The sequence below is a fragment of the Pleurodeles waltl genome, chromosome 6 (assembly GCF_031143425.1).
Source record: "Pleurodeles waltl isolate 20211129_DDA chromosome 6, aPleWal1.hap1.20221129, whole genome shotgun sequence".
NCBI lineage: Eukaryota > Metazoa > Chordata > Amphibia > Caudata > Salamandridae > Pleurodeles > Pleurodeles waltl.
This window is the reverse complement of record NC_090445.1, coordinates 1,652,684,319-1,652,710,129: the sequence shown is the minus strand read 5'-3', so window position 1 is coordinate 1,652,710,129 and position 25,811 is coordinate 1,652,684,319. Positions and strand designations below refer to the sequence as shown.

Sequence of the window (25,811 nt, the reverse complement as noted above, 5' to 3'; positions counted from 1 at the left end):
TATTAAATACTGCCTGACTGCATACTAAACCAATGCTGTTTGTGTGGAATGACTACATCGCATTGTTCATGATCTACTAGTCTTCGACTAACCTCTATGGTGTACAAAATGCATAAAATACTACCTTAGAAATACTGCAGTATTGGACCTAGAGAATCACTAGATAAATAGTACTCTAGTAGTCACATTGCTTCTTCTGATTTCTAAAACAAGATGCACACAAATTAGAAATAATGCTTTTCCAGTGCCTACAAAAGCTAATGTCTTACCGGGCTTCCTTTAGGGCCATCGTCACCAGGAGGACCTTTTGGACCAGGGGGTCCAGCAGCGCCAGATGGACCTGCCTCTCCCTTTTCACCTCTTTCACCTTTAGGACCCTGTGGAAAAACAGGAATATATCCTTTTTAAATACTTTATTTTCTGTACTATGGGTGCAGACATCTGTGGAAGATGCAGTGAACAGATCCCCATGGCTGGATAGCCCATCAGTCTTTGTGTGTGGGATCCACATACAGCTCTTATAGGGAGAGCGAAGAACCCTGTGTCACATTTAAAATGCAGGCCTATTGTAAATGTATATGTAGAAAACAAAACTCAAGATATTTTTTGGGTAATGTTGTAAAGTTCTGTAAACATATATAGGCTAGATGTTGATATATTTTCTGTTGAACACAAAGAAAAAAGTACAATTTCCTGGAAACTCCTGGGAGTTAAAAGTATTAATGGTTCAGGAAATGTGGTGGGTGCACCAAACAAACCATTACCATTTCAGATGTGGAGTGGAACTGAACCCTAAAAAGAAAGAGAATGCCTATTGTTCTGTTAACCTAGTGCTCTATATGGACTAGTACGTCAAAGAAGTGTCCGGATTGATGGAAACACAGAGGGCCAGATTCACAAAGGTAAACTTAGACTTTTCAGTATTCACAAAGGTAAGTTACGAGTAGTATCTTTACATCTGCACTCGGGCAGAATCTCCGCAGTCGGAGCAGATGTAATGATACTACTCGTAACTTACCTTTGTGAATACTGAAAGTCGTAAACTTAGACTTTTAGTCTAAATTTAGGCCAAAAGTCTAAGTTTACCTTTGTGAACCAGGCCTAAAAACTCTTTTATATTTGCACCCTTCCTGGTGTGGCTGAGCTGCTTATTTGCTGCATGTGCAAGAGGCCACAGCGGACAGTGACTCTCAAGACAGCCAGAGTGAGTACAATAATGGAAAGTGTAAGCATATATTGCACATGTGTATTTTCAAAAGCTATATAAGTTACAGCAATATAGTTAAAATGGAGTTATGTTCGGCTACGTCACTTTATGATCCTTTGATTTAATGACATGATGGCTAAAGCAGCTTAATTTTCATTCTTTGACTATCAGAGTGAGGATAGTATTAAGCTTTATAGCACAGTAATAATGAGCTCCTCTTTGCAGATGTGTTCAGCATCAGAAAATAACCATCAAGACAAATGATAATGGTATTCATGACAAGTGATAAGGGTATTTGATATGCATATTTAAAGCTCAAATGGCTTCCTCCTAATCCTTGTACAAATCCAGAATTGGGCACAAGTTTGCACTCAATTTGAAATTTCAATTTCTGCAGCACATACAGTACACCTCCATATTTGTCTGTGAGGATTTAACTCAGAATGGAAGACAGAAAGCACAATTAGCACATTATCCACCATTCTGAGGTGGTCTAATTGATATGGTGCTAGAATAGAGAACAGAAAAAATACAATAACCCGCATTTTCACAAAATGTGGGAACTTTATTATCCCACCTGTTTTGTGAGGGACTGAGAATAATCCCTAAAGGGTTATACATGACATACACCTCATAAATTCTTTTCTATTGGTTTAGGTTTTGGGTGCAGTAGTTTACTCTAATCCTCATGCTCAATATGCTGTAACCCAGCCCTGCAATGTCAGGGGCTACAATTCTGATTTATGTGAATGGTATGTACAGAGAAGTGCACAGTCTTATAACAGATGAAGGTGTGGAAAGAAGCAGAGGCCCGTATTACCTAAGAGTGCACATTTCCTGTTTGTGCCAGGGCACACCTTAAAACAGGTTTTACTGGGACCCCCTTTCCCTCCTCAGAGGGCAGCATTTACGAAGTTCATTGAAAGTGCGCCACCTTTCAGTGCACCTCCTAAAGGCAAGGCATCTGGTGCTACATGTGCGCCAGTGGCTGTCTTTATTATAGAAGCATCTGTGGCCCCTTCTGTAGTACCAAAGTGCCCCAGGGGCTCCCAAAGTGGGCGCATATCCCTGTTGCACCGCCGGAGGACTTTCTGTAACATAGTCCCTGGTTGTGATGTGCATTTTCTGATCCCTGTTCCCAGGGGACAAATCGTCTCAAAGTGCTGCAGGAGGATAACAGAATATGTACTGTAAGTGACAGGGGTAACATTGATAGAAGGAAGTCAGTCATAAATGACATGTTCCAGGTCAGATAGATTATATAGGGTGGGCCATAGACATGAGTAGAGTAAATCCCTATCACAGGCTTCAAGGGGATAAAACAAAGCAGCTGTGATCAAAAAGAAATGTGAATGTGTGGCTGGATATTGTAGCAGTCTTACTCACTGGTGGTCCTCCTTCTCCTGGAAGGCCAGGCTCTCCAGATTCACCAGGATCACCCTATAAAATACGGGAGAATGCATAGGTTATACAAGTATTAAACTGTAGCATCATCAGCATTGACAACTCACAGAGAATGGACAGGCTATTTTACAACAAAAAAGACCAGCATGTAACAGACCTATTATTCTGAAAGTCACACTTAGGAAAGGATGTCCTCCTCTCTTTTTTAAATCTTGAAGAAAAATATAGGTAACAATGGTATTCCGATAATCCGCATATGTTATTTTTCAAGGATATATACTGCACATTGTAGGAAGAGGATGTATCCTGCACAATGTGAAGATTAAAGCATTCACTTTTTTTCCAAAGTGTCTGAGCATTAAAAATTGCGGCCTGAGTCAGGAAGGAGAAATCCAGTTTTAAGACAGATTTAGGATTTTCTTAAACCTGGTGAAATATCATGATTTATACAGGGTTTGCCCTGGAATGAGAAAACCCTAAGCATTGCTTAAGTCTCAAAAGATAGTGTTGGTCTGTCTTAAGTGATTGTACTACTGAATATCAACACTAGCAATATTGTTGTGCAAGAACATTGAGGATAAAATATTGATATTGTGAGTAGTAAAAAGTGGTAAAGTTGCTCAAACATGTACATTTTCTTTGGGAATCAGGCCTTACATGATTGTTACTTTGAACTATGACCTGGCCACATTGGAAATGACACATCAGTAAATTGCTTTGTCTTGACCAGGTTTACCTTTTCTCCCACAGAACCTGGATTTCCGACACCACCTGGAGGACCTTGTGGACCATCAGCCCCTGGTGAACCAGATGGCCCTCTTGGACCAGGAGGGCCAGGGGGACCCTGAAATTGGATGATAAGATCAAAGATTATGACGTTTTACTATTTCTCAGAAAATTGCCTTTGATAGCTTTTTCAAGATGCTTAAGTATGCTCACCATCTGACCAACGTCACCTGTTTCACCTTTTTCACCAGGTGGGCCAGGCAAACCCTGTTACAGGGAAAATAAATAAAGCATTAGCACTAATTCAACCAAACACCGTTTACAGCATACAATGTTTCCTTTCAAAAGCCATAACTAAAGTTGGTGTCAAAGAGGCCCAACAGTTCGTAACTTTGGTCAACATTATTTATGATTGACATATTTCAGGCATATCACATGAAATAACTGTCATAGGACACATTTGAAAATGACATTTATTACATTATTAATACTTTAATATTTAGATGCTATATTGTGGTCAGTCAGCTTTACCATTGGTTGTATTGTATAGCTGTCAACTGTTGTAGTATCTTGTTCTTCCCCTGAACTAACTCTTCAGATTTTTTTAGAATGGTTATACATTGGCAGCACTACAATACCAGACCTAGCTTCTATGTGCACAAGAAAAAAACTATTTTTTTAAAACCTCTTGGGGGAAAGAAGATCTGGGAGGACAATACAAGTGAAGCTTGATGAACTGCACAGTACTTGGGAAACTTCAATAAATCATGTTAAGGGTTTACTCTCATAATGGGGCCAGCTCATTGATGTGTGTTACATAGTTTAAGCAGACTCTTTTTTGCACCTTCCTTTCTGCTGGCTTCTTTTTTATTTTTCATTGATCTCATTGATTGTTTTTTTTCTATTTGAAAATCCTTCTTCTACTTTGACTTCCTCTACTCTGAATGCATGATTGCCTTTTTCAGGTTGTACTCCAGCTCTCTGGTATACATCAAGGCAGCCACATTGGTGAGCAGCTCAAAAAACCCACTTCAGTCGCTAGGACTCCACAGATTGATACAGGTTGATCGAACTCTACCCAGGGAGTTGAGAAAAGAAAAAAAAAATACTTTAGAAAGAAATTGAAAACCTCTTTCTTTTCTAGTTATGTGCCATAGAGGCCTGCTGTCTGGACTTAGAAACTGCAATAGCACTGGAAATCCTGAATGGTTAGCCATGCACTTTATAAAATGATGATGATGATGATAATACATTGAGCAAGATGTCATCAGAATACTGATTGCACAGTAGACTATGTTTTAGCAACATAATAGCCAGTGAGGTGCAGGTCACGTTGAACAACACAGGTGACTGCACAGATATGTGCAAACACGAGTGTCTGATAGGTTTAACATGGTAAGTGATGAGGTACAACCAGGGGCGTTGGGAGGTAAGATTGGTGGTTGTGAGCTTCATTTCATATTTTCCCAACAATCATGCTGGTATATAATGTTAAAGTACATAATACGGTAGCAGGGCACATGAGAGGGGTTTAAGGGGCAGTGGAAAGGGTGAAAAATGCAGATTGGTAGGGGTACTAAGTAAGGGAAAACACAGTATTTTGAAAACTTACCAACATTTTTGAAGATCTTCAAAACAGAGAAAGGGAGAGAGTGTGCACACATTTTTGTCTGTGAATGTAAACATTTGTGGTGAAATCTGACAGACATCTCCCCATATCTGACTAAAGGTGTTGTACCCAACTATTTACCAGAAAAGACGTTTATTGGGTGGTTGTAACACCCCAAAACCACCCTGAAGTACAACCATCATTGGCCATAAGAAGTTTTGTCACACATACCATGGCAGGCTATGATCATGAAAGTCCCTGAAGTCTGCATTAGGGGCATCAATACGTCTTTTTAACTCGGCCAAAACCAGCTGCTCCAACAACAGGATTGAAAAAGCCAGACTACAGTTGGCTTGCACTGTAACATCAAAACCTGCTTCATTCATTTTCATTCAAGACCAAAAAAGTCCTTTCTTCAAATGTGAGTCTCATCATTAAAATGTGGGATAAAAAATTAGTTTCTAAACTAAACTAAAATTAATTTTGAGGAAGCTTTCATGAAATATAACATTTTATTTGAAATGCCATTAGCCATTTGGATTTCTGGACCGCAAGTCCACAAATGTGAGGTAATGCATTTACTACGTACCTGCAATCCAACTGGGCCAGGAGGACCAGGGAAACCACGTGGACCTTCATCACCCTTTTGACCAAAGAGACCCTGCTGTCCTCTAGGTCCTGGTTCTCCATCAGCTCCCTGGAGGAAAATAATTTTAAAGTTTCAATTTTCTATCATAGATGAGTACTTATCAATGTTTTGTCAGTATGGATATTTAAAAAGGTAGAAAACTACATTACTTACTGAAGGACCTGGCTGGCCAATAGGACCTTGAGGGCCAGTTGGACCGGGAGGACCCTGGAAAGAAGGCACAAGATCAGTAATCTTCTGATAAGCTTGGAAACATGATTGGCTACAGCACTGTATATATGTTTACCGTTATTAAGCATGAATTATAATCTCCAGGCACAACATCTCAGACACCATTATCTATATTCAACTTATTACAGAGGGATGCTAAAGGTGCTGTCTGCAAGATGTTACTAATTGGGATGAACCCTTAAAGAGGAGTGTGCAAAAACTACATGCTCACATTAATGGACATCCACACTAAAAAAGGAAAGGAGGAGTGGTCTGAGTATCACAGCTGACCTGACCTGCTTGCCATTTCGGATATAGTGGAAGGAAGAAAAGTTAAAAAGGACATATTGTGATCATAAAATGACACAATTGAAGCACAGAGGAAATATGGAATGTAATATGCGGGGAGGGGAAAAACAAACACATAGACCAGATCAAATCACTGGATCACATTGTACAATTTGAGAAATCAAGCGGGCGGTATAAGAAGAAAGTTAAAAACTGACACATATGATGCAAGAGCCACAAATGTGCTGATTAATTGTGGCATTTATGAGTAGGTGCAGTAGTATTTCAGGAGTACTTCTTCATATACTTATAAATGCAGGTGAGTACAGGCCTTGTAACAGTCAGCACTATTAGTAAAAGTGTGAAAATGGCACAATGCTTTCTTTTTGTACTAACTGTACGTAAAAATTTCTTGAATATTCCAGTTTTATTCCCATTTTACATGTGTGACTGTTGGAAGTAGCCCTTTCTGCAGGGGATCACCCCTAAACATTTTGCCTACCTCCTTCACTTTTCTGACCTAGTTTTTTTGCTGCCATTAGGACTCTGTGCACTTTATCATGGCTAACCAGTGCTAAGGTGTTTGTGCTCTTTCCCCTAAATCATGATAACATTGGTTTAACCCCAATTGGCATATTTAATTTACTTCTAAGTCCCTAGTAAAGTGCACTGTGCCTAGGTCCTGTAAATTAAATGATACTTGTGGGGATGCAGCACTGATTGTGCTTTAGGTAGCCCTCTAACCATGTCTCAGGCCTGCCATTGCCGAGCCTGTGTGTGCAGTTAACACTGCCATGTGGACCTGGCAAATTTACCATTTTGCCATGCCCAAACCTTCTTTTTTTATACATATAAGTCACCCTAAGGTAGGCCCTGGACAATCCAGAGGGCAGGGTGCGATGCATTAGAAATGCAGGACATGTACTTTTATGTTTTACATGTCCTGATAGAAATCCCAAAGTTTTATTCACTCCAGCAAGGCCTATCTCTCCCATAGGATAACATTGATATTATCTTCTTACATCTTATAAATGTAATTCACAATCTGGAAGAGATAATTTTGTCGAGTTTGGTGTCTTTGGACTCACAATTTAAAATCACAACTTATGGTAAAGTCGGATTTTAAATTTGAGTTCTGAAATTGCAACTTTTAGGAAGTTGGCAATTTTTTACTTTAGCCATTTGGTGCCTACTGCCTGTCTTCAAAATACGTCTGGGGTGGCGTGAAGGCCAGTCTTGTGCATTCCCTTTAGTCAACCACCCACAAACAGAGCTTAGGTGTGACTGAAGGGCCATCCACAGCCTGACTGGCCATCCTAGGGCTTTCACCTGAGTAGGCAGCGTCCTGCCCCCACACAAAGAGCTGCATAACCCCCTGTATTGAGTCTGCAGCTAGGACAGGAACAAAGGACCTCTGTGTACTTCAAAGACCTTTCTTTGAGGTCTCTCAGACTTCAAAGGCACAACTGGGTATAATTACTGGACCTCTGACACCACCAACTCAGTACAATTCTGAACCTGTGGATACTCTGCCAGGAAGAAGCGACAAATACAATGATAATAACATTGTTTTTTCATCATTTTATTTCTCACTGCCTGCCTGAGTCTGCGCAAGGGGGTAATGTTCCTCTGCTATCACCAAGGAGCCATCCCTGCTCCTACCTAGAAGTGAGAAGGACTGAACGTACATCTCTACAACCCAGAACCTAGAGTAGCTCCAAAGGCCAGCTGACTGGTCTCCTGTTGCCCGAAATCTCAGGGAGACAAAAGACTTCAACTCACCCTGCTACAGTACCTGGACTTTGCCAGCCAAATGGTGCCAATCCAGTCCAGGGCCCTTGTAAGTGGGTTTAAAGCGCTGCTTCAACCAGAACCCATGCATCCTCACTGAAACTGGTGCATCTTTGACTTAGCATGAGTCGGAACTACAGCATTCTCAATGTTGCATGGGGTGGGACCGGCAAAATGCTCTTGGAACTGGCGCATCACCTTTGAAATCTACCAGCTGCCTACTTACGGAGCAGCAGCTGCACATCGCATTTAGAACCAGCACATTGCACTCGGAAACACCGCATCATCACAGTTGCGTGGGGAAAGTTGATGCATCTCCTCCACTGCGTGACTTGACACCGATGCATCACTTCGGCTGCACCTTGCATCTTCATCAAAACAACGCATTCTGAATTGCAGTACTTTGGTTCAGTGAGCCCAGGTGGCTGCATCTGGCTCACACTCCATCACAGTTAGCTTGAATTTCTGACTTCCTCCCGGTCCAGTGCGACCAGATATTTCATTTAAGTGCTTACTGCTTTTAAGCGCTATTTTACTTTCATTCTTTAAAAAATAATTTCACGACTTTTTGGATTTTTGTTGTTTTGGTCTTGTTTTATTTATTAAATTAAGTTATATTTTCTAATCAGGTGTGGTATCTTTTTATGTGGTATTTTCACTGTTTTACTGTTTGAAGTGTTGTACAAATACTTGACACAGTGCTTCTTAAGTTAAGTCTGACTGCTCTGCGCCAAGCTACCAGGGGATGAGCACAGGTTAATTTAGGGTGTGTTGGGGACTTACTCTGACTAGGATTGTGGTTTCTGATTGGGCAGGGTGCATACCTCTGAAAACAGAAACCCAATTTCTAACAGTGGCCAATTCACCAAGACTTCTGATGTAGTACTACTATATTATTACTTTAAGTAAGTTTAAAAGCATTTGTATACTGGACCCAATGTTCAGCAGTCACTGAAAATTGGAAACTGAAATAGAACAAATATGTTGTGTGAGGTCATCAAATGTTTCTATCTACTGGACAGATCGGATGGAACAGTGTTCTGCTTACAGTGTTAGAAGGTTGCATTAGCTAAATGTCAGGGCTCACTCTATGAAAAACTCACAAACTGAGGGAAAGTTATTAATGTGTAAATCCAAAACAGTGGTGATCACATGGTATAAACCTATTTAAGAACTCATGCTAACAGGCAGCCTTTACATCGCTACTCTTAGGCTACTGGTTCTAGTTAAGACTGCCTATTCTACACATACCAGCAAAAGATCAAAAGGCAGAAAACAAGAGCATATTGAGACGTCATGAAGATATGATTCTATGCATCTGCCTGTAGAAGCATCTAAAAAGTATAATGGAAAGGCTTACCTGTTCCCCTTTGTCACCTTTGCCTCCCTTCTGGCCTGGCTCTCCAATTTCACCCTGGTGGATATTAAACACAAAGCATTCAGCTATTATGAACTAAATTGTAATGTTTAGTGCACAATTGAGAAACTCATGAAGATAAGTTAATAGCTATGCCACCCAGGTAATTTTTTCTGCAGAGCCATATGGCACTAGCAACACTGTACTTTTTTAATCTAGGAACTGCCATATTTTTGGCAGTGCAAAAAAACTAATGCAAATATTGTTTATTTTAACAAGAGCATTAAAGCATAAGATGTGATTCTGCAGGTTAAAGATGACCTTACTTTGTCACCATCTTCGCCTGGAGGGCCTACGGGTCCCGCTGGTCCTGGGAGACCCACAGGGCCCTGGATGCCATCACGACCAGAAGGACCCTGTGGCCCTTTCTCTCCCTGAAAAAAAGGAAAAAGAAAATTTGGTTAGAAATTCTTTAATCTATAATTTCAAACAGCTTTGGTACTAGTCTGCTTTGGATTCCAAATATTTTTAAGACAAGTTCACAGTGCACAAGGTGAATACTGGCCTGGATGTCTCTGCTCTTAAGACCCACACACCAAATGATGACACCTGGCACATGTATCTGTATCTCAACTATGATAAGGACTCAAAGATAATATAAAACGAAAGACCTAGCAGATAATTGACAAGATATGAGGGGGCATATTTAGGACTTTTGTAGCGGAGGGCATGCTGTAAGTCACCTTGCTGCACTGCCCTGTGTCACAGGGAAAGGGCAGGAATGCACCACATTTATCCAATATAGCACATTTGTGTCTTTTCCCTTGCACTCGTGCCATTTTGGCAGCCTAGCGCCAACACAGGCACCCTTGCACCATAGTGCAAGGGTGCTTGTGTTGTAAAAAGATTTTTTTTGTGCAGGAAGGGGCATATTTCTGCACACAAACAATCCAGAGAGGCGTTTTCCTCTTTCTGGGCCCAATTCACAAAGGTAAACTTAGACCAAAAGTTTAAGTTTAAACTGAAAGTGTAAACTTAGACTAAAAGTCTAACTTTACTAGTATTAAAGTTAGACTTTTGTTTCAAGTTTGGACTTTTGTTCTAAACTTAGACCAAAATTGTAAACTTAGATCAAAAGTCTAACTTTAATAGTAGTGAAGTTAGACTGTTGGTCTAAGTTTACATTTTTGGTCTAAACTTACACTAAAAGGGTAAACTTACACCAAAAGTTCAACTTTACTACTAGTAAAGTTAGGTTTTTCGTCTAAATTGAGACTTTTGGTCTAAGTTTACCTTTGTGAATTAGGCCCAATAGGTGTGCTGCTGAAATGTAGTGTGGGGTATTTAATTTCTTGTAACGCAGACACATCATTTCCCATCCCTAGCCCTATTTTAAACCCTACGGTCCCTTATTCTTTGTTATGAAAGCTATATTATGGTTTCAGATCTATACAATCAATGTGAAATCTGTAATTTATATAGAAATGCTATATAAGACATATAGGGGGCCGGGGACCGCGAATGCACCGCCAACAGGCTGGCGGTGCATCCAGGCCAATTCTGACCGCGGCGGTAAAGCCGTGGTCAGAAAAGTGAAACCGGCGGTTTCCCGCCGGTTTTCCCCTGGCCTGAAGAATCCTCCATGGCGGCACTGCCTGCAGCGCCGCCATGGGGATTCCGACCCCCTTCCCGCCAGCCTGGTTCTGGCGGTTTTGGCCGCCAGAACCTGGCTGGCGGGAACGGGTGTCGTGGGGCCCCTGGGGACCCCTGCAGTGCCCATGCCAATGGCATGGGCACTGCAGGGGCCCCCTAACAGGGCCCCACAAAGACTTTCAGTGTCTGCATAGCAGACACTGAAAATCGCGACGGGTGCAACTGCACCCGTCGCACCCTTTCCACTCCGCCGGCTCCATTCGGAGCCGGCATCCTCGTGGAAGGGGGTTTCCCGCTGGGCGGGCGGGCGGCCTTCTGGCGGTCGCCCGCCAGCCCAGCGGGAAACTCAGAATGACCGCCGCGGTCTTTTGACCACGGTACGGTCTTCTGGCGGTTCCCGCTTGGCGGGCAAAGATTAGAATGACCCCCATAGTTGGCTGTACCATATATTTTAGGCATTTTAATATATCACTTTCAAATTTGCCATAAATGGTAAAATACAGATTCTACTTTCTTACAATGAATTTCAGCAGTGGAACATATTAACATAATAATATAACTATCTCCTTATGAGTTAAGTAGATAGTCAGATAGATTAAGAGAATGAGCAAGAAACATAGGTATTCCTTTCACTCTCTAAACACAACTTGTAACTCAACTCAGTGACCTGCCAGGAAGGCAAGCTCTTTGATGTCATAACTGAACTGTATTAACTTATTATAGTGGAACAGCACTGTTGTTTAATAGTTGTGTAGTTATGTCACATTTCTGCTATAAAACAAAATAGAGCCAAATTACTACAAGCTTATGTATACTACAATAAGGTATTTCTGTGAGTAATAGAGAAAATGCTGGACCAAAATGACTTCACCTTTTTACCGGTTTATGAAAAGGCATGGTTCAAGGGCGCCTCTTCATTAAGCTATTATCAGTTTCAAGCACAAATTAGAGTAAATGTATGTTGCCAAGAACTGGCCATCCTACCAATGTCCGTAACATAAAGGCCACTGCACCAGAGAACTAAACAAACCTTTGAGATAGTGATAAAATTAACAAACTCGGGCCTTATTTAGAGTTTGACAGATAGGATACACTGTCAGAACCTGATGGATATCTCAACTGCCGTGCCAAAGGTTATAATGCACTTGTAACATGCCCGATGGGACATCTGCCACATTTAGGACAGTGATCCCTATCCGCCTTACTCCAAGGTCCTCAAGTTCAATAGTAAAAGTGCTAGGGCACTAAAAGTGCAGCCTAAGGGTGTTTGGTGGTACTTTAGTGGCAGTATTCAATAGGCAAAAGCTATGCTCTAGTACAGAGAAGCCATGAACACCTAAATGTATAGCTTTGGTGGTACTTTTGTGTGAGTTCACCCCTGGCATAAAGCTTGTGTCATGGAGACACTGGTATCAAGAACTGTTTTTTTATATTGCTTCTCTCTGGACTATTTTCTGTGTCAGTAGATGAAAAGCTGAACCAACCATGTATAGTTGAAAACTTTAATGTTTTGAGATCACACTGATTTGTGCAACCTATGCATCACCCCTTTGAGTGATCTGCTTCATGTAAACTGCTTCAGTGGAGTGGTGCAGTGGGGCACTGGGATTAGGTAGACAGTGCTTTCGAAGAAAGAATTGGTGACAAAAGGAAGCAATACATTTTATATGTGGAGCTGTGTATGTATTGACCTACATTGTTAATGTTAAAGGCTCAATACAGAGTGAAAAAACAGGCCATGAAGATCATTTCACAAAAGAAAGTCGATCTCAAGAGGATAAGTCTAGCAAGGCTTGGTTCTTTCTGACACTAGAAGTAATCTTGAATCCATGGTCTTTAATATGAGGCAGCCAAGGAAACAGATCAACCCTCAGAGGATGAATGATGAGAATGAATGGCATGTTTCATGGACCTGCACATGACAGAGATGGTTTGTGTTTGATTAGCACTATCATGGCACTTGGAACGAGAGGTGAAGACCAGAATACATTTCAAATGCAGCAGCAGAGAATAGGTGGTTGAGACAAGGGTATACATTATGTTCAAAATCCTATTTTTATTGTGCTCAGCTATGAACATCTATCAATCACTGGGTCCAAACTACAGGATGACAACTAAAAATAAGCTACTGAAACCAAAATGGCTTGGTTCCATTAAATGAGGAGATAAACCAAGAACAATTCAAATTATATTTTCTTCTATATTCTTGTAGATGAGAAACTATTTTCATAGATCAAGGTATGTAGTTTTGTAAGTGAGATTATTCCTAATTTTCCTACTTGGGGAATCCCATTCATCACAGGCTTAAAGGATAAAAGGTCTATAGCTAGTCTTTTGCATGGGAGAGGTAACGAGGTGCGTATGTTCAAAGTGTGGATGGATATTAACAAGTGGATATCAGTTGCTGGAGATATGAAAAAGAGTGTAAGTGTCAGATTAATGTCTTTGATAGTGCCAAAAGACACCTCTTCCTTCTAAGAGGCACATTTGACATGCAATCATATTGCAATGACTTGCCATCTGTATCTGCCAGAGGTATACAACACACCTTCACTGACCTTGCAGTGCACGGGGACACCCACACAAACTGGCCAACTCGGTGGTTCGATCCTAAGGAACCAGACACTGAAAACAGGAGCCAGGAGCCACACAATAATTACAGTTATAGGCACTCAGGCACTGTTATGAGATGGAACACTCTAACATGAACACAAAGATGTTTTGAAGACACCATATTTATAGTTGAGACGTTACATGGGGAGGCCTTGAAACTATGTTGTATGGGTGCCCCATCATTTTCTATTGTGTCACTGGCAGGCACTGCTTGGCACCTCTGATTCCAAGGACCAAGACTGAACCATCATTTGTATTCTTAGTACCTTCCTATCTCTAGTTAAAGAGACGTTGCTCTCCTCTCGCTTAAATACAGTAGTACAGAACACATTCCATTCATCCTCTGCAAACCCCACTGGCTCCACTTTCTGAAAGTGATTTCAAGAAACTTGGCATCATTCACTCCTATGAGCCACCATTAATGAGCTCCATATATATTCATCATACATTGACTAGCCTCCATTCCCTAATTTAACGGGCTAATACAATACAATAAAACATTGCTATGATGTTTTAAAAAAACTTATTTATAAATTATATCATGCTTTAACATCCATGTTGTGCCTTCTGCATATTTGCCACTAAAAACCTCTTGATGTGTCTCTTATTTGCGCATTTTGTAAGTACTCTTCATATTTATGAAGCCCTCCCTTTTGCAAAACTAACTTTTAAAACAAGAAATTGTAATAATATTGCAATAGTCTGGTGTATTTCCACAGTAAAAGTGCATTCTCTGTTACTTTTGGCCATTAAGAAAATACAACAGCTATCTTGTGGTGCTGTAATTTATCCACAGAAATCATCGTATGTACTTTCCTCAAGCCAGGGGCTGGAACACTTCATAAAATGGATGACAGCCCAAGTAAGGGCAATTTTCAGAAAGAACTAAATATATAATAGAAGGAATAATATCACAATTGGAAACTCCAGTACTTATTAAGGGGCATTATATTTTATTTTTGCAAAAAATATACTTCTCTTGGAAACAGGCCTTTATATGCCATTCAGTGCAGTATATGGACATACCTTCAACAGAACTTTGAGTTCCTTCTAGAAACTCATCTTTATTCTAGGAGGAGGTCATTCTTATTGTTCCCACAGAAGAGTCAAGTGAATGTATGTTTCATAATTGAGGGTTATACCATTATTGGTCAGATGGAGGGATATGGGTTATACAGATGTCACAATATTAATTTCCTGTTAAACAATAAGTAGAAAGGGTTTTGGTGGGAATAGGCTCAACGATGCTTGTCAAATGGGTACCGCATGTAGCATGTATGAGGCCGTGCACAGTGACCGGTGGGAATGCTGCATTTTCATGATTAGCCATAACTGGTATCTTTCAGAGGTTTTTAGACTCTGTATTGCAAATAAATATTTTTCAGAAAATACACATTTTTTTTTATATTATTATATCAATTATCTTCCTAGCAGAAGGTGATTAAATCCATGCTATTCATACAAGCTCTTTGTTGCTGGCCTTTTGTTACAATGACTTCCATAAATGTATGTAAGGCAGCAGGGCAGAGAGCATGTCAATACTCTCACCCTAAAGAGACATCTCCCCCCGCCTGCACTTCTTAGGAGACAGTAAAATGCATCAAATATTTATATGCACTGTAAATGGAAAGCAAGTAATGCCAAAGCAAATTTGCTCATCTTGGTTGAGCTGAGTTGCATCATGCACTTGAGCGCACTGCTGCACACAGGGCTTGTCGTATCAAACTGCTCATTCAATGCATATTCAGTGTTAAAATTGTCAGTCTGGGAGAGCCTTAGAGCAGCCATCACTTAGCAAACAGAATTGAATGAGATAAGTGCTAATAAGAGTATATTGCTTGCAATAAAAATACAGCAAATGCCTCACTTGTTCCACTGAGCAAACGATGTGTGATAGAAACTGCTGTATAAACTCTCATTACGATTGTTGGGGTGGCTGGTAAAACTGAACCAGTAAAAATACATTACTGCACATAGTGGTTTCATCCCAGGCACTCTTACATCCCTAAGCAGAGTTCCCCCTGTTGAAATGGCAAATAAAACCTGGTTCTGCCTGCAAGTACCAGCTGGCGGAATTTGTGCAGCACAAAAATGCAGTGTCCGTGCAAACTCTGAGCACAAAAATATGCTTTTGCCCACAGCAACACTATCGTTCGGAGTAGGGGTACTCTGTCAGTTACCTTGTGTGAATTTTAGCATCCGCTTAATTCTCTCTTTAAGGTGTACAATGTTATCATTGACCACACTCCACGAGCGTCAACTCTCCCACCCCTGTCTATTTTACTTCTTATAAACCTTTCTAGAGAAAATGTTAATTAGAATGTGAAATTGATTGTAATACTCTGTGGAGGGCTTTGGTACAATCAGTGCAATGGCCCTGCTGTATAGTAGGTCACATGCTCCAGAAGAATCTCTCGCTATGTCACGTTTGTATCAGACAAATAGGCAAGTTTGTTATGAGGAATGCACTTTTTACACAAGACTTGCTGATAACACATCACATACCAAGGCAATCTATTTTAACACGTTCTTTCCACATTGCACTGCCTCTAGTAAACACTTTGGGCCATATGTACGAACACTTTTTCCCATAGACACAGAATGGGTAAAAACCTTTGCTACATCTGGCCCTTTATGCGGTGGGAAGCTGAACAGACAATCCTCACTTGAATGCTCAGAAGCACAGGAAGTATGTTACCTATAACTTACCGGAGCCCCCTTCTCACCAGAAGGTCCAGGAGGACCTTGTGGCCCTGGTCGGCCGGGCTGACCAATCGGGCCAGCTGGTCCCGCTGCTCCTCGTTCACCAGGGGAGCCCTGCAGAAATAGAAAAGTTCAGTGCTTTAGAAGGCTTGCTTGTTTCATAATTAAATTAAAAGGGACCCCTGTGGAATAGACTCTAAATTGGAAAATGTTATGGTGTTTTTCAAGTTCCACATTTCATTTTAATATCAACATTTAAACACTGTTAAAACATACAACATTCAAGAAGCATGAACCTCTAATAAGTATGTATTTTTTTATGGCGTGAGGTGAGGTAATTCTCATTGTACAAGGGTATAAGGTGTCTTTTACAATATCTGTATCAGATCTGGTTTATAACAAGGGGTAAGGAGTTGACAAGGTATGAGCGTAAGATAGTTGTCATGGACAGGGGCATTCTCTTAGTGAGTTAAGGTCCATAGGTAGGGATATCTAAAGGAAGAGCAGATTCAGGATGAGAAATCTTAGTGGTGTCTTGTATCTGATAAGGAGTGTCTGTAAGCCAGGTTCACATTAAGGCCTACTCCATATTGAGGGCCATGCTGGTATTCAATGAGAACGTATTCTGGCAAGTGTCTTTTTTTTAAAGTTATAGATTCAAAATAGACTTTGTAAGGTCTATTCCGCATTAAGGGATGATGCTGTGACAAAGGTGAAAAAGTACCAAGTGTCTTCTTCTACACATGGATAATGGTGTAATTGGTTCAAGAATGAAAATGATCATCATTTTATGCTTTCTTCAGGTAAAATTACATTACTTATAACACATGCTTATTGTTTATCATGCCGAAACCTCATAATAAACATCTGTAGGAAGCTGTGAAGAACATTACACCAATTATTGCATGCTTTACGCAAGGTTAGAGCATGCACATGATTTGAGTTTGGGTGTCTGCATTTAGCAAGTTCACCAGCTTTCTTGAATGGTAAGAAGGAATCTGGAAATACTCTCTGTCAAGCAATTAAAAATGAAAGTATTAATACTATTACGGTCACTTACTGCTGGGCCAGGTGGACCGGGTGGTCCTTCATTTCCTTTCAATCCAGCTGTGCCCTGGAATCAGGCAATAAAAAGTTAAATTAGCAGAGTAGAAACAACAGCTCATACAAATGATAGAAAAGGAAAACCTTTACATACAATTGGACCAGGAAGACCCCTTTCACCAGTAAAGCCTCTCAAGCCAGGAGGACCATCCTTTCCAGGTAGACCGGCGGGGCCAGGATCTCCCTGTAATGAAGAATAAACGTGGTTAGACATATGCAGCATAGACTTTCAACTGCTTCCTTACTCCTATATGTATAGAAAGGTGAAATTACCAAGAACCCAATGACAGATACAACAGCAGCCAAGATAGCCTAAATATTTATTGCTTCGCTTCAACTACCACTTATAGATCTATGCATCAAACCTTTGTAAACATTTGTTTGCCTATTCCTCCACTTCCTAAATTGCTCTATATTACCAGGTTTATTATTTTTTAATATACAACAGGTGAAAACATACATTCACTATAGAATCTGTTTCAGATAAAAATCATTCTCCACAAAGGATCAATGGCCTATAAATAACTGCAATGTTTGCAATATTCAAGAACCCAAATGGCTCAAACACACAGCCCAATTACTGATATCACCCACAGAATAGCACCAGCACCTGGACCAACAATGGAAAAACAACGATAGAATAAGTGTTGGCATCTGCAGCTGCAATGTTCAAATGAACATCAAGAATAAACAATATGTTGCCCATTTTGACATATCCTAGAAAATGGGAGCTTTCTAGGGGTGGGTTTTTTAACTTTTGCCAAATAATGATTGATAACATCTACCCTCATACAAAAAAACAGCTGCCCGCGCCTACTGGTAGGACAGACTGGTTACTGAGTACTGAGAGTCTGATTGGAAGGAAGTCCTTGAATGTTATTACAAGCCTAAAACAGACTTATTTTAAGATTTTGCATAACTGGTATTGGACCCTGTGCAAGTTGTGCAGTGCTCCTCCATTCCTGCCCAACACCTACTGGCGTTGCTCGGCAGCTAGATGCGACTTATATCAAATACTGTGGTCATGTCCAGTTCTCACCTTCTGTTGGCACTCAATTTGGGAGATTCTTCATTCTACCAGTTGGATACCTTTTTGAGTATCCTCAAGTTGGTCTTCCTTCATGACTTCACTGACATTGAGGACATAGCCTCACACTGGAGGAGATGGATGTTGACAGCCCTCATGGTAGCCAAGATTTATATTTTACAACATGGGTTCTCTCCACAAGTACTAATGCATCATGAATGGTTTGTAGAGCTCTACTGTCTGGCCACATACAAATGACACATTTATAAGTCTCAGGATTAAATGCATCTATTTGATAATATCTGAGGTCCCATTATAATTTTCAAGGAGCCTTAACTCACCAACCTCCATGTGGTCCAACAGTCCTGGCCTGGTGGGTTTGTGGGTTGTGTAATCGTGCACTAGGCACAAATGCATATTGGGGTAATGGCAGAAGGGCACTTAATGAGTGGGGTGTGGGGATATGCTTACTCCACTTACATCCTAGGGAATTCCTGTCTGTCTTCATTTTCAAGGGGGGAGGATTGTAGTTGCAATGGGCTGGGGTGTATATGTATGGACAAATATTGTGGGTGGGTCAGCAAAAATGGTTATTGTGGTCGTTGTTCCAATAGTACAGGCCTCTGTTGTTAAGATGTGGGTAGCGGGCTGGGGGACTTAGGGGGTCATTCTGACCCTGGCGGTCATTGACCGCCAGGGCCAACGACCACGGAAGCACCGCCAACAGGCTGGCGGTGCTTCCTGGCCAATTCTGACCGCGGCGATAAAGCCGCGGTCAGTAAAGGGAAACCGGCGGTTTCTCGCCGGTTTTCCCCTGGCCAAAGGAATCCTCTCCCGCCAGCCTCTTCCTGGCGGTTTACAGCGCCAGGAAGAGGCTGGCGGGAACGGGTGTCGTGGGGCCCCTGGGGGCCCCTGCACTGCCCATGCCACTGGCATGGGCAGTGCAGGGGCCCCCTAACAGGGCCCCAGCAAGATTTTCAGTGTCTGCTTGGCAGACACTGAAAATCACGACGGGTGCCACTGCACCCGTCGCACCTCAGCAAATCCGCCGGCTCCATTCGGAGCCGGCTTCATCTTTGCTGGGGCTTTCCCGCTGGGCCGGCGGGCGATCTTTTGCAGATCGGCCGCCGGCCCAGCGGGAAAGTCGGAATGCCCCCGCGGTCATCTGACCGCGGGGCGGTGTTTGGCCGGTTTCCGGAATGTCCCCCTTAATCTTTCCTCCTTGTAAATGTTGGCTCCTTTTATCCCTTTGGATTAGTGAAATTTTGTTTGTTTGTGTTTCTGCGTTAGTATTTCTGTGTTAGAACCACACATGATACTGCCATGTGATTGTTATGAAAACCTCAATAAAGAAACCCAAATAAAAAAAAAAAGAAAATAATATTTACTTAATAATGTGATCCCATCCTAGGCTGCATTGTGCTGTACAAAGACCAACGAGAAATAATACATATATATATATCTATGGTAACAATAATAGGTAGAAGTTAGTGAGGCAGTATCATGCATATGCTTGAACAGGAGACAGCAGGTACACAGTGGCAGAGGGACTTTGTTTGGAAGAACTGCTGGAAGATGTTTTCTAAAGAGTTGTGATCAAGGCAGAAAATCTAACCTAAGCATTTAAAGTAGAAATGTGGTAAGGAAGGGAGAGATAATGCCAAAGGGAGAAAGAACATTAATAGACTAGATGACAGAAAGAGGTTGTTTTTTAGGTCACATTTGAACTTTTGTTAGGAAGGAGCAAGCCTAATGTGCTGATGTGCTGTAATGCGGAGGCTTGAGTCTGAGGAAAATTAGGCTTATTATGGATCTGCTTTTTGACAGATAGGCTAGAGCAGGCTTCTCTAACGAGTAGCTTGTGAGCTACTGGTAGCTCGCCAGCTCTCCAAAAGTAGCCTCCTGTGTCAAGTGCAGCCTACTAAATTAGAAGCTTTTGCTTGACTTCAATGACTGTATGTACACCAAGGGGCATATTTATACTTTTTGATGCTAAACTGCGCTAACGCAGTTTAGCGTAAAAAAGTATCCCACCGGCTAGCGCCATTCCTGGATGCTGGCAAGGTGCCATATTTATGGAATGGCGCTAGCCGGCGGTAAGGCCAGATTAAGGTAAAAATAAATGATGCTAACCGGGTGGGGGAGGCGAAGGGGAAACAGGAGGTTGTGCGTCAAAGAATGGCGCTAGTCAGGTTACAGTAAAAAAAATGACCCTAACCTGACTAGCATCATTCTTTGATGCACAACCCCCATGGACATGACTCCTATCTAAGTAAAGACAGGAGTCATGCCCCCCAGCCCAATGGCCATGCGCAGGATTGGGCCCAGTGCCATGTAGGGGTGCCCAAGTTAGGCCCTCCGTATGGCACTTAAAAAACATATTGTAAATACTTACCTCTTCTTACCTATGCTTACCTTGGATGGGGTCCCCCCATCCACTGGTGTCCTCCTGGTGTGTGTGGGGGTGTTCCTGGGGCTTGGGTGGGCACCTGTGGGCTCTTTCCGTGGTCTCTGAACATGTAAATGGGTTTACCGGTGCCCTAACGCCTGCCCTGACCCAGGAGTTAAATAATGGTGCAAAGCAAGCTTTGCACCATTATTTGACTCCTCCTCCCACCCGTGCGTTATTTTAGCATGGGGGGATAAATATGGCGCTAAGGCCATAGAGTCATTTTTTGCACGGAATGCCTACCTTGCATCTCGTTGATGCAAGGTAGGTTTCCACGTCCAAAAAATGACGCTAACTCCAAAACTTTGGTGCTAGATGAGTCTAGCGCCAAACTATAAATATGGAGTTAGTTTTGCACCAAATTAGCATTTTAAAAAAAGATGCAGATTCAGTGCAAAACAAGTATAAATATGCCCCCAAGATTGAAAAATGTGTATTCAGACCGAAAATGTCTGCATTTTCAGAACTGATACGCTAATTTTACATAAGGTGGCACTAATGTAATCTTGTCTGATGTGGTCTCAAATAACAACACTAATGATAGTAGTAGCTCAGGATGATTTTTATTGATCATAAGTAGCTCTTATAAAAGAAAAGGTTGGAGACCTTTGGGCTATAGTTTCTGGGTAAGGTAAGAGAGTGAGTTAAAATTTACCACTTTATATGTAAAGCAGATTGTTTTGTATGGGGCTGTACACAGGGACACAACTACTGGTCAAACCTGGAGAGCATAATAAAGATGAAATAACTTTAACAAGTCCACAACGAGAGCAGAATGAACAGTAAAACCAGCTGTAGAAACAGCTTCTACAGTGAAGAATGGCAACACAAGTCAACAGTGACCAACTATAAGGCACACAAGCATACATCACAAAAGAATGATCTAAAAAAGGAGGAGCAATTGTTGCTACATAACAGTAACAGTAAACAGTGACCAGGTATTGTACAAGTTCTCACTGCAGAGCCAAAGAATGATCAAGCAAAAAAGTGTAACTGAAGCAAAAATATTGTAAAAAGCCAGACAAGGAAGAAAAAACCTAAACAACCAAAAACGCATTCTAGACACCATAATAAAATAGATCCTGATGTAAGCATCATTGGTTCATTGTGTTGGCCCTGTTCAATGCATGTCTTCAGTATTAATCAGAAGAGGCATCCTCAATCTTGATGGGTTCATAATTCAGCTCAGGTACTTATAATAGTCACCCGCTATCTTTTTCGAGTCTCTTCACACCAGCTGCCAAACCTTAATTGAATAGCATATTTCTTTTGTCCATGAAGTATGTGTATTCAAAGCTCAAAGACTACAAAGGTAGATAGGACTGTGTAAGTTAGAGTACTACCACAACAGTCATTATCTTCATACCTGTATTTGTACCTATGATGGAGTTTGGACCACTTGGTTGGAAGGAGCTTTAAAGAACTACTATCCCATTTTTCACAATTATGCATGGTAATTGAAACTGAATTAAGATATCAAAAACTCACCTTTGACCCTTCCTTTCCAGCAAGTCCAGGCAGACCTTGTTCACCAGGTGGACCAGGTGGGCCTGGATGACCTCGTTCGCCCATTGGACCTGTTTCCCCAGTTGGACCCTAAGGTAGCAAAGAAATTACATAACCTTAGTATAATAAGTGTTATATTGGTGCAGACAAATGTCTGGCTACTATTTTTTTTATATTCAGTAGGAGGGATTCTTTCTGGAAATATAATCAAAGTCTTACCTGAGGGCCGACAACACCTGGAGGACCAGGAGGGCCAGTCTTGCCTTGGAATCCCTGTTACAGAAATAGCAAGACATGCAATTAAAGGGCAAGAAAACACAACATCAATTATGAAATATGGACTTGGTTTCTCTCTGCTACCACAATCGATGAGCTGGACATTTCATATTGTGTGTTGTGCTGCTCAGTGCTTGACAAGTTCTTCCAAAGGCAGCAGGAAAGAAAGTCCTTTCTTCCAAAATGAGGAAGAGACAGCATGCTTCATGCCCAACCCTTCCACTAATTTTCAAGGACTGACTACCTCAATGCTGGCTTTCCACCTAAGTAAAACAAGAACAACATTTATAAGCCGGTGTCATCAAGGGAATTGTCTTGTAGTTGAGCCTTGATTTGGGATGACTTTATGATAGCACATGATTTCTTGGGACCCAAAGTCTTCTGTACTAATCACACTACCAGTTGGTGTCCCAGAAGGCTTAGCATGTGTCCCTCTTCTTTTCTCCAGATACACCTCTTCTTTCCGATACAACATGTCCTCATTCAACTCTTCAAATCCTATCTATACTGACCCAAATATTCTTCTAATATCCAGCTTTTGCACCCTTCCTCCAATCACACATTTTGGACTCCCTAGGGCCAACTGACACTGGGTGGCACTATGATGACTGATGCAGAGCTATTTATACATAGATGTCTTAGACTTTGCTTTGACTGCTGACTCCATCCTTTTACCAGGAAATCTTTGAAATTCTTGGCTACAAATCTCTGTGTTCTCTTAAGCCAATCCATGAGGATCAGAGCCTACATTATAAATGCAGCCTGCTTTTAATTAGTAAACATCTGCTCACTCATACCATTCAATAAAGCCAAACCATTTATTGCTATTCAGTGGATTGGACTACTGCAAGCCTGTTGGCAGTCCTCCCCAATCCCAACATCACTAGACAAGGTTTTAAAAGTGTGTTACTGAGAACAAGACACACCCTCCTCAGCTTACTGTTACCGATTTGGTGGCTCATCATCAAGTACAGAGCCAAATCCAAACTACCAACATTCAGTATTCAAGTCAGTAACTGGCCTGTCCCCTAACTATCCCTCTTCCACCTCATCAGGCTACACACAGGTTAAAGATCAACAAATCACAACCTTCCAATATCAGTGAACGCACTGTAATCTGGAAATCTATTCCACTGGTTATTCGTGCCATTCACTATCTCCAGAAATTCCAAATCACACTGAAAAACCAGTTTGAAAACTGAAAAGACACAAACAATAACCAATCCACCCATGTGAAAATAAAGTTCATGCCTCCATGTGTTGTTAGCAAACAGATGTTTTTCTCCCTTGCTTAGCTTAAGACTCTGCCACAATTAATAAAAACCAAACTACTATTTCTTGTCTCCACTTCCTACTTGTTAACAATGTAGGGCTACTACTGATATGTTCAAAAGGTAGAAAAAAAGTAGACAATGAATAGCCTGAGAAGGTGCATATTTTTTCATCTACCTCTACTGTCTTTAATCCCCAGTACCTTGACCATTAATTTTTGTGTTTAGAAGCTTAATATCACAGTAATCAAATACAAAGACTATAAACAAATTCTCTGTAGGCAGGGGATGCTAAGCAAAGATGAGAAAGCTGTTTGGGTCCTAGAGTATCACTATTAGTGAATACATGGTTCTTGTCAAAGTCCTTCTGAATTGATAAATGAATACACTACCACACAGATGAACTCTAGGGGACGCCTCCATTATTTCATCTAATGCCAAAGTCCTGCTGTAAAAGACTTAGGTCCTTATTCAGAGTTTGAAAGATGGCTTAACATGCCGTCTTCCATGTTACAATGGCCTTAGGCTATAGTGTACTTTTAATATAGCAGATAAACCATATTCATGACAGATTTATCCATCAAACTCTAAGTAAGTCCCAGGAAGTGGGGGGTGAAGCTCCTTTATCTATTCTCCTTGAAATGTCTCAAAATTCCATTGAAAAAACAATCACCACATTTTGTGATTGTGCACTTTGGATAAAATCCAAGATACCAGCAGGAAACAGTTCGAGAGAAAAACTGTTTTTTATTGAGATATTTTCTGTATGATCATGTCTCACGTGTTGAAAGATTATGTGAAATTGGCCAAAGAGAAATGTAGGCAAGTTCACGTAATGTGAAATTTGGGAATTACCTGACATAATTATGTAGGTTGAAGCCAAGCATCCCCTAATTAGGGCCTGCCCACGAGCCTTACATGCAAGATGCATGTGTTTTTATTGGATGGTAGAAGTAGCCTTAAATTTAAAAAAAATCGTGTGATACCCAATTAATGTATATATGAGAACGTTTTTATTTTCATGCATTGAATGTTGTTAGCGGAACTCATGCTCTCACATTAAACAGCCAGTTTCACAAACCCACAAGACACTGTAAAACTTCTGTAAAATTATTTTTATCCTAGCCTAATTGTAACCTAAATGCTTCTGCTCTATCAAGCACAAAGGATGTGACACTTGTCTCACTTTCACACAGCATTCTCTGCAACAGCGCAGGTTTAATTTATCAATAAATATATTTCCATCTGGAAAACCAGTCTCACACAGACAACAAAGTTTCAATTCTTCCACTACGCTTTGATGCAGGGACAGGAACAACGACGTCGCTGGCTTTGGGAAAGGTTGCAATCACCAAGATATCAGCTGTGAAACGCACTAGGGCTGGTTTTTAAATCATTAGCCCGCATTACAAATGGTCCAGGGGAAAATCCATGCCAATTAATTTCTGCTTTGTAGGGGTCCGGGCATTGCTGTTCACCGGGTTTTTTCATATCAGGTTCAAAATTAGGTAATTATTCAAAGACTCACCCTGGGTTAGGACTCTTGTGCAAACCCTGCACAGTTGGTTAAATTCTCTGCAGATCATTCATGCAACACAGTGGCCTTTTAAACATTTCAACAGGTAAACATTTCTTTCCAGTTTTTAGATTCAGGTAACATTTAAACACATTGATGTGAAATTTCCAAATTTGACAAGGTGCCTACAGCTCTGTAACCTATTCTGGCCGCCCTACGCCCCACTACAGCAGTCCACGTTTGCAATGCACAGTCTACATTTTATGTTCGCAATTTGAATCTTTATGACCCAAGCAGAACATTAATAAAAGAGAGCATAACTGCTGAACATGGGGGTCTATTAGCCATCTAAATGCAAACTCTAAGCAATGGGAAAAAGTTAATGGTTAAAGCTTTAAACTGCATAATTTTAACAACTTTAATTTACTGTAATGTAAAGCTCTGGGCAGTGG

The 25,811-nt window shown here is 41.1% G+C and overlaps 1 protein-coding gene across 2 annotated transcripts in view; it reads right to left on the bottom strand.

Moving 5' to 3' along the window:
* COL5A1 (collagen type V alpha 1 chain) overlaps window positions 1–25,811 on the bottom strand; it is a 425,380-nt gene that overhangs the window by 43,190 nt on the left and 356,379 nt on the right. For both annotated transcript variants that reach the window (XM_069241581.1, XM_069241580.1), the window contains exons 38-50: window positions 22,516–22,569; window positions 22,279–22,386; window positions 17,409–17,498; window positions 17,271–17,324; window positions 16,217–16,324; window positions 9,568–9,675; window positions 9,245–9,298; window positions 5,749–5,802; window positions 5,536–5,643; window positions 3,551–3,604; window positions 3,348–3,455; window positions 2,594–2,647; window positions 270–377 (exon numbers count right to left, since the gene is read on the bottom strand). In XM_069241581.1, coding sequence (XP_069097682.1) covers window positions 270–377; window positions 2,594–2,647; window positions 3,348–3,455; window positions 3,551–3,604; window positions 5,536–5,643; window positions 5,749–5,802; window positions 9,245–9,298; window positions 9,568–9,675; window positions 16,217–16,324; window positions 17,271–17,324; window positions 17,409–17,498; window positions 22,279–22,386; window positions 22,516–22,569 — 1,062 coding nt within the window. The remainder of the gene's footprint in view (window positions 1–269; window positions 378–2,593; window positions 2,648–3,347; window positions 3,456–3,550; window positions 3,605–5,535; window positions 5,644–5,748; window positions 5,803–9,244; window positions 9,299–9,567; window positions 9,676–16,216; window positions 16,325–17,270; window positions 17,325–17,408; window positions 17,499–22,278; window positions 22,387–22,515; window positions 22,570–25,811) is intronic.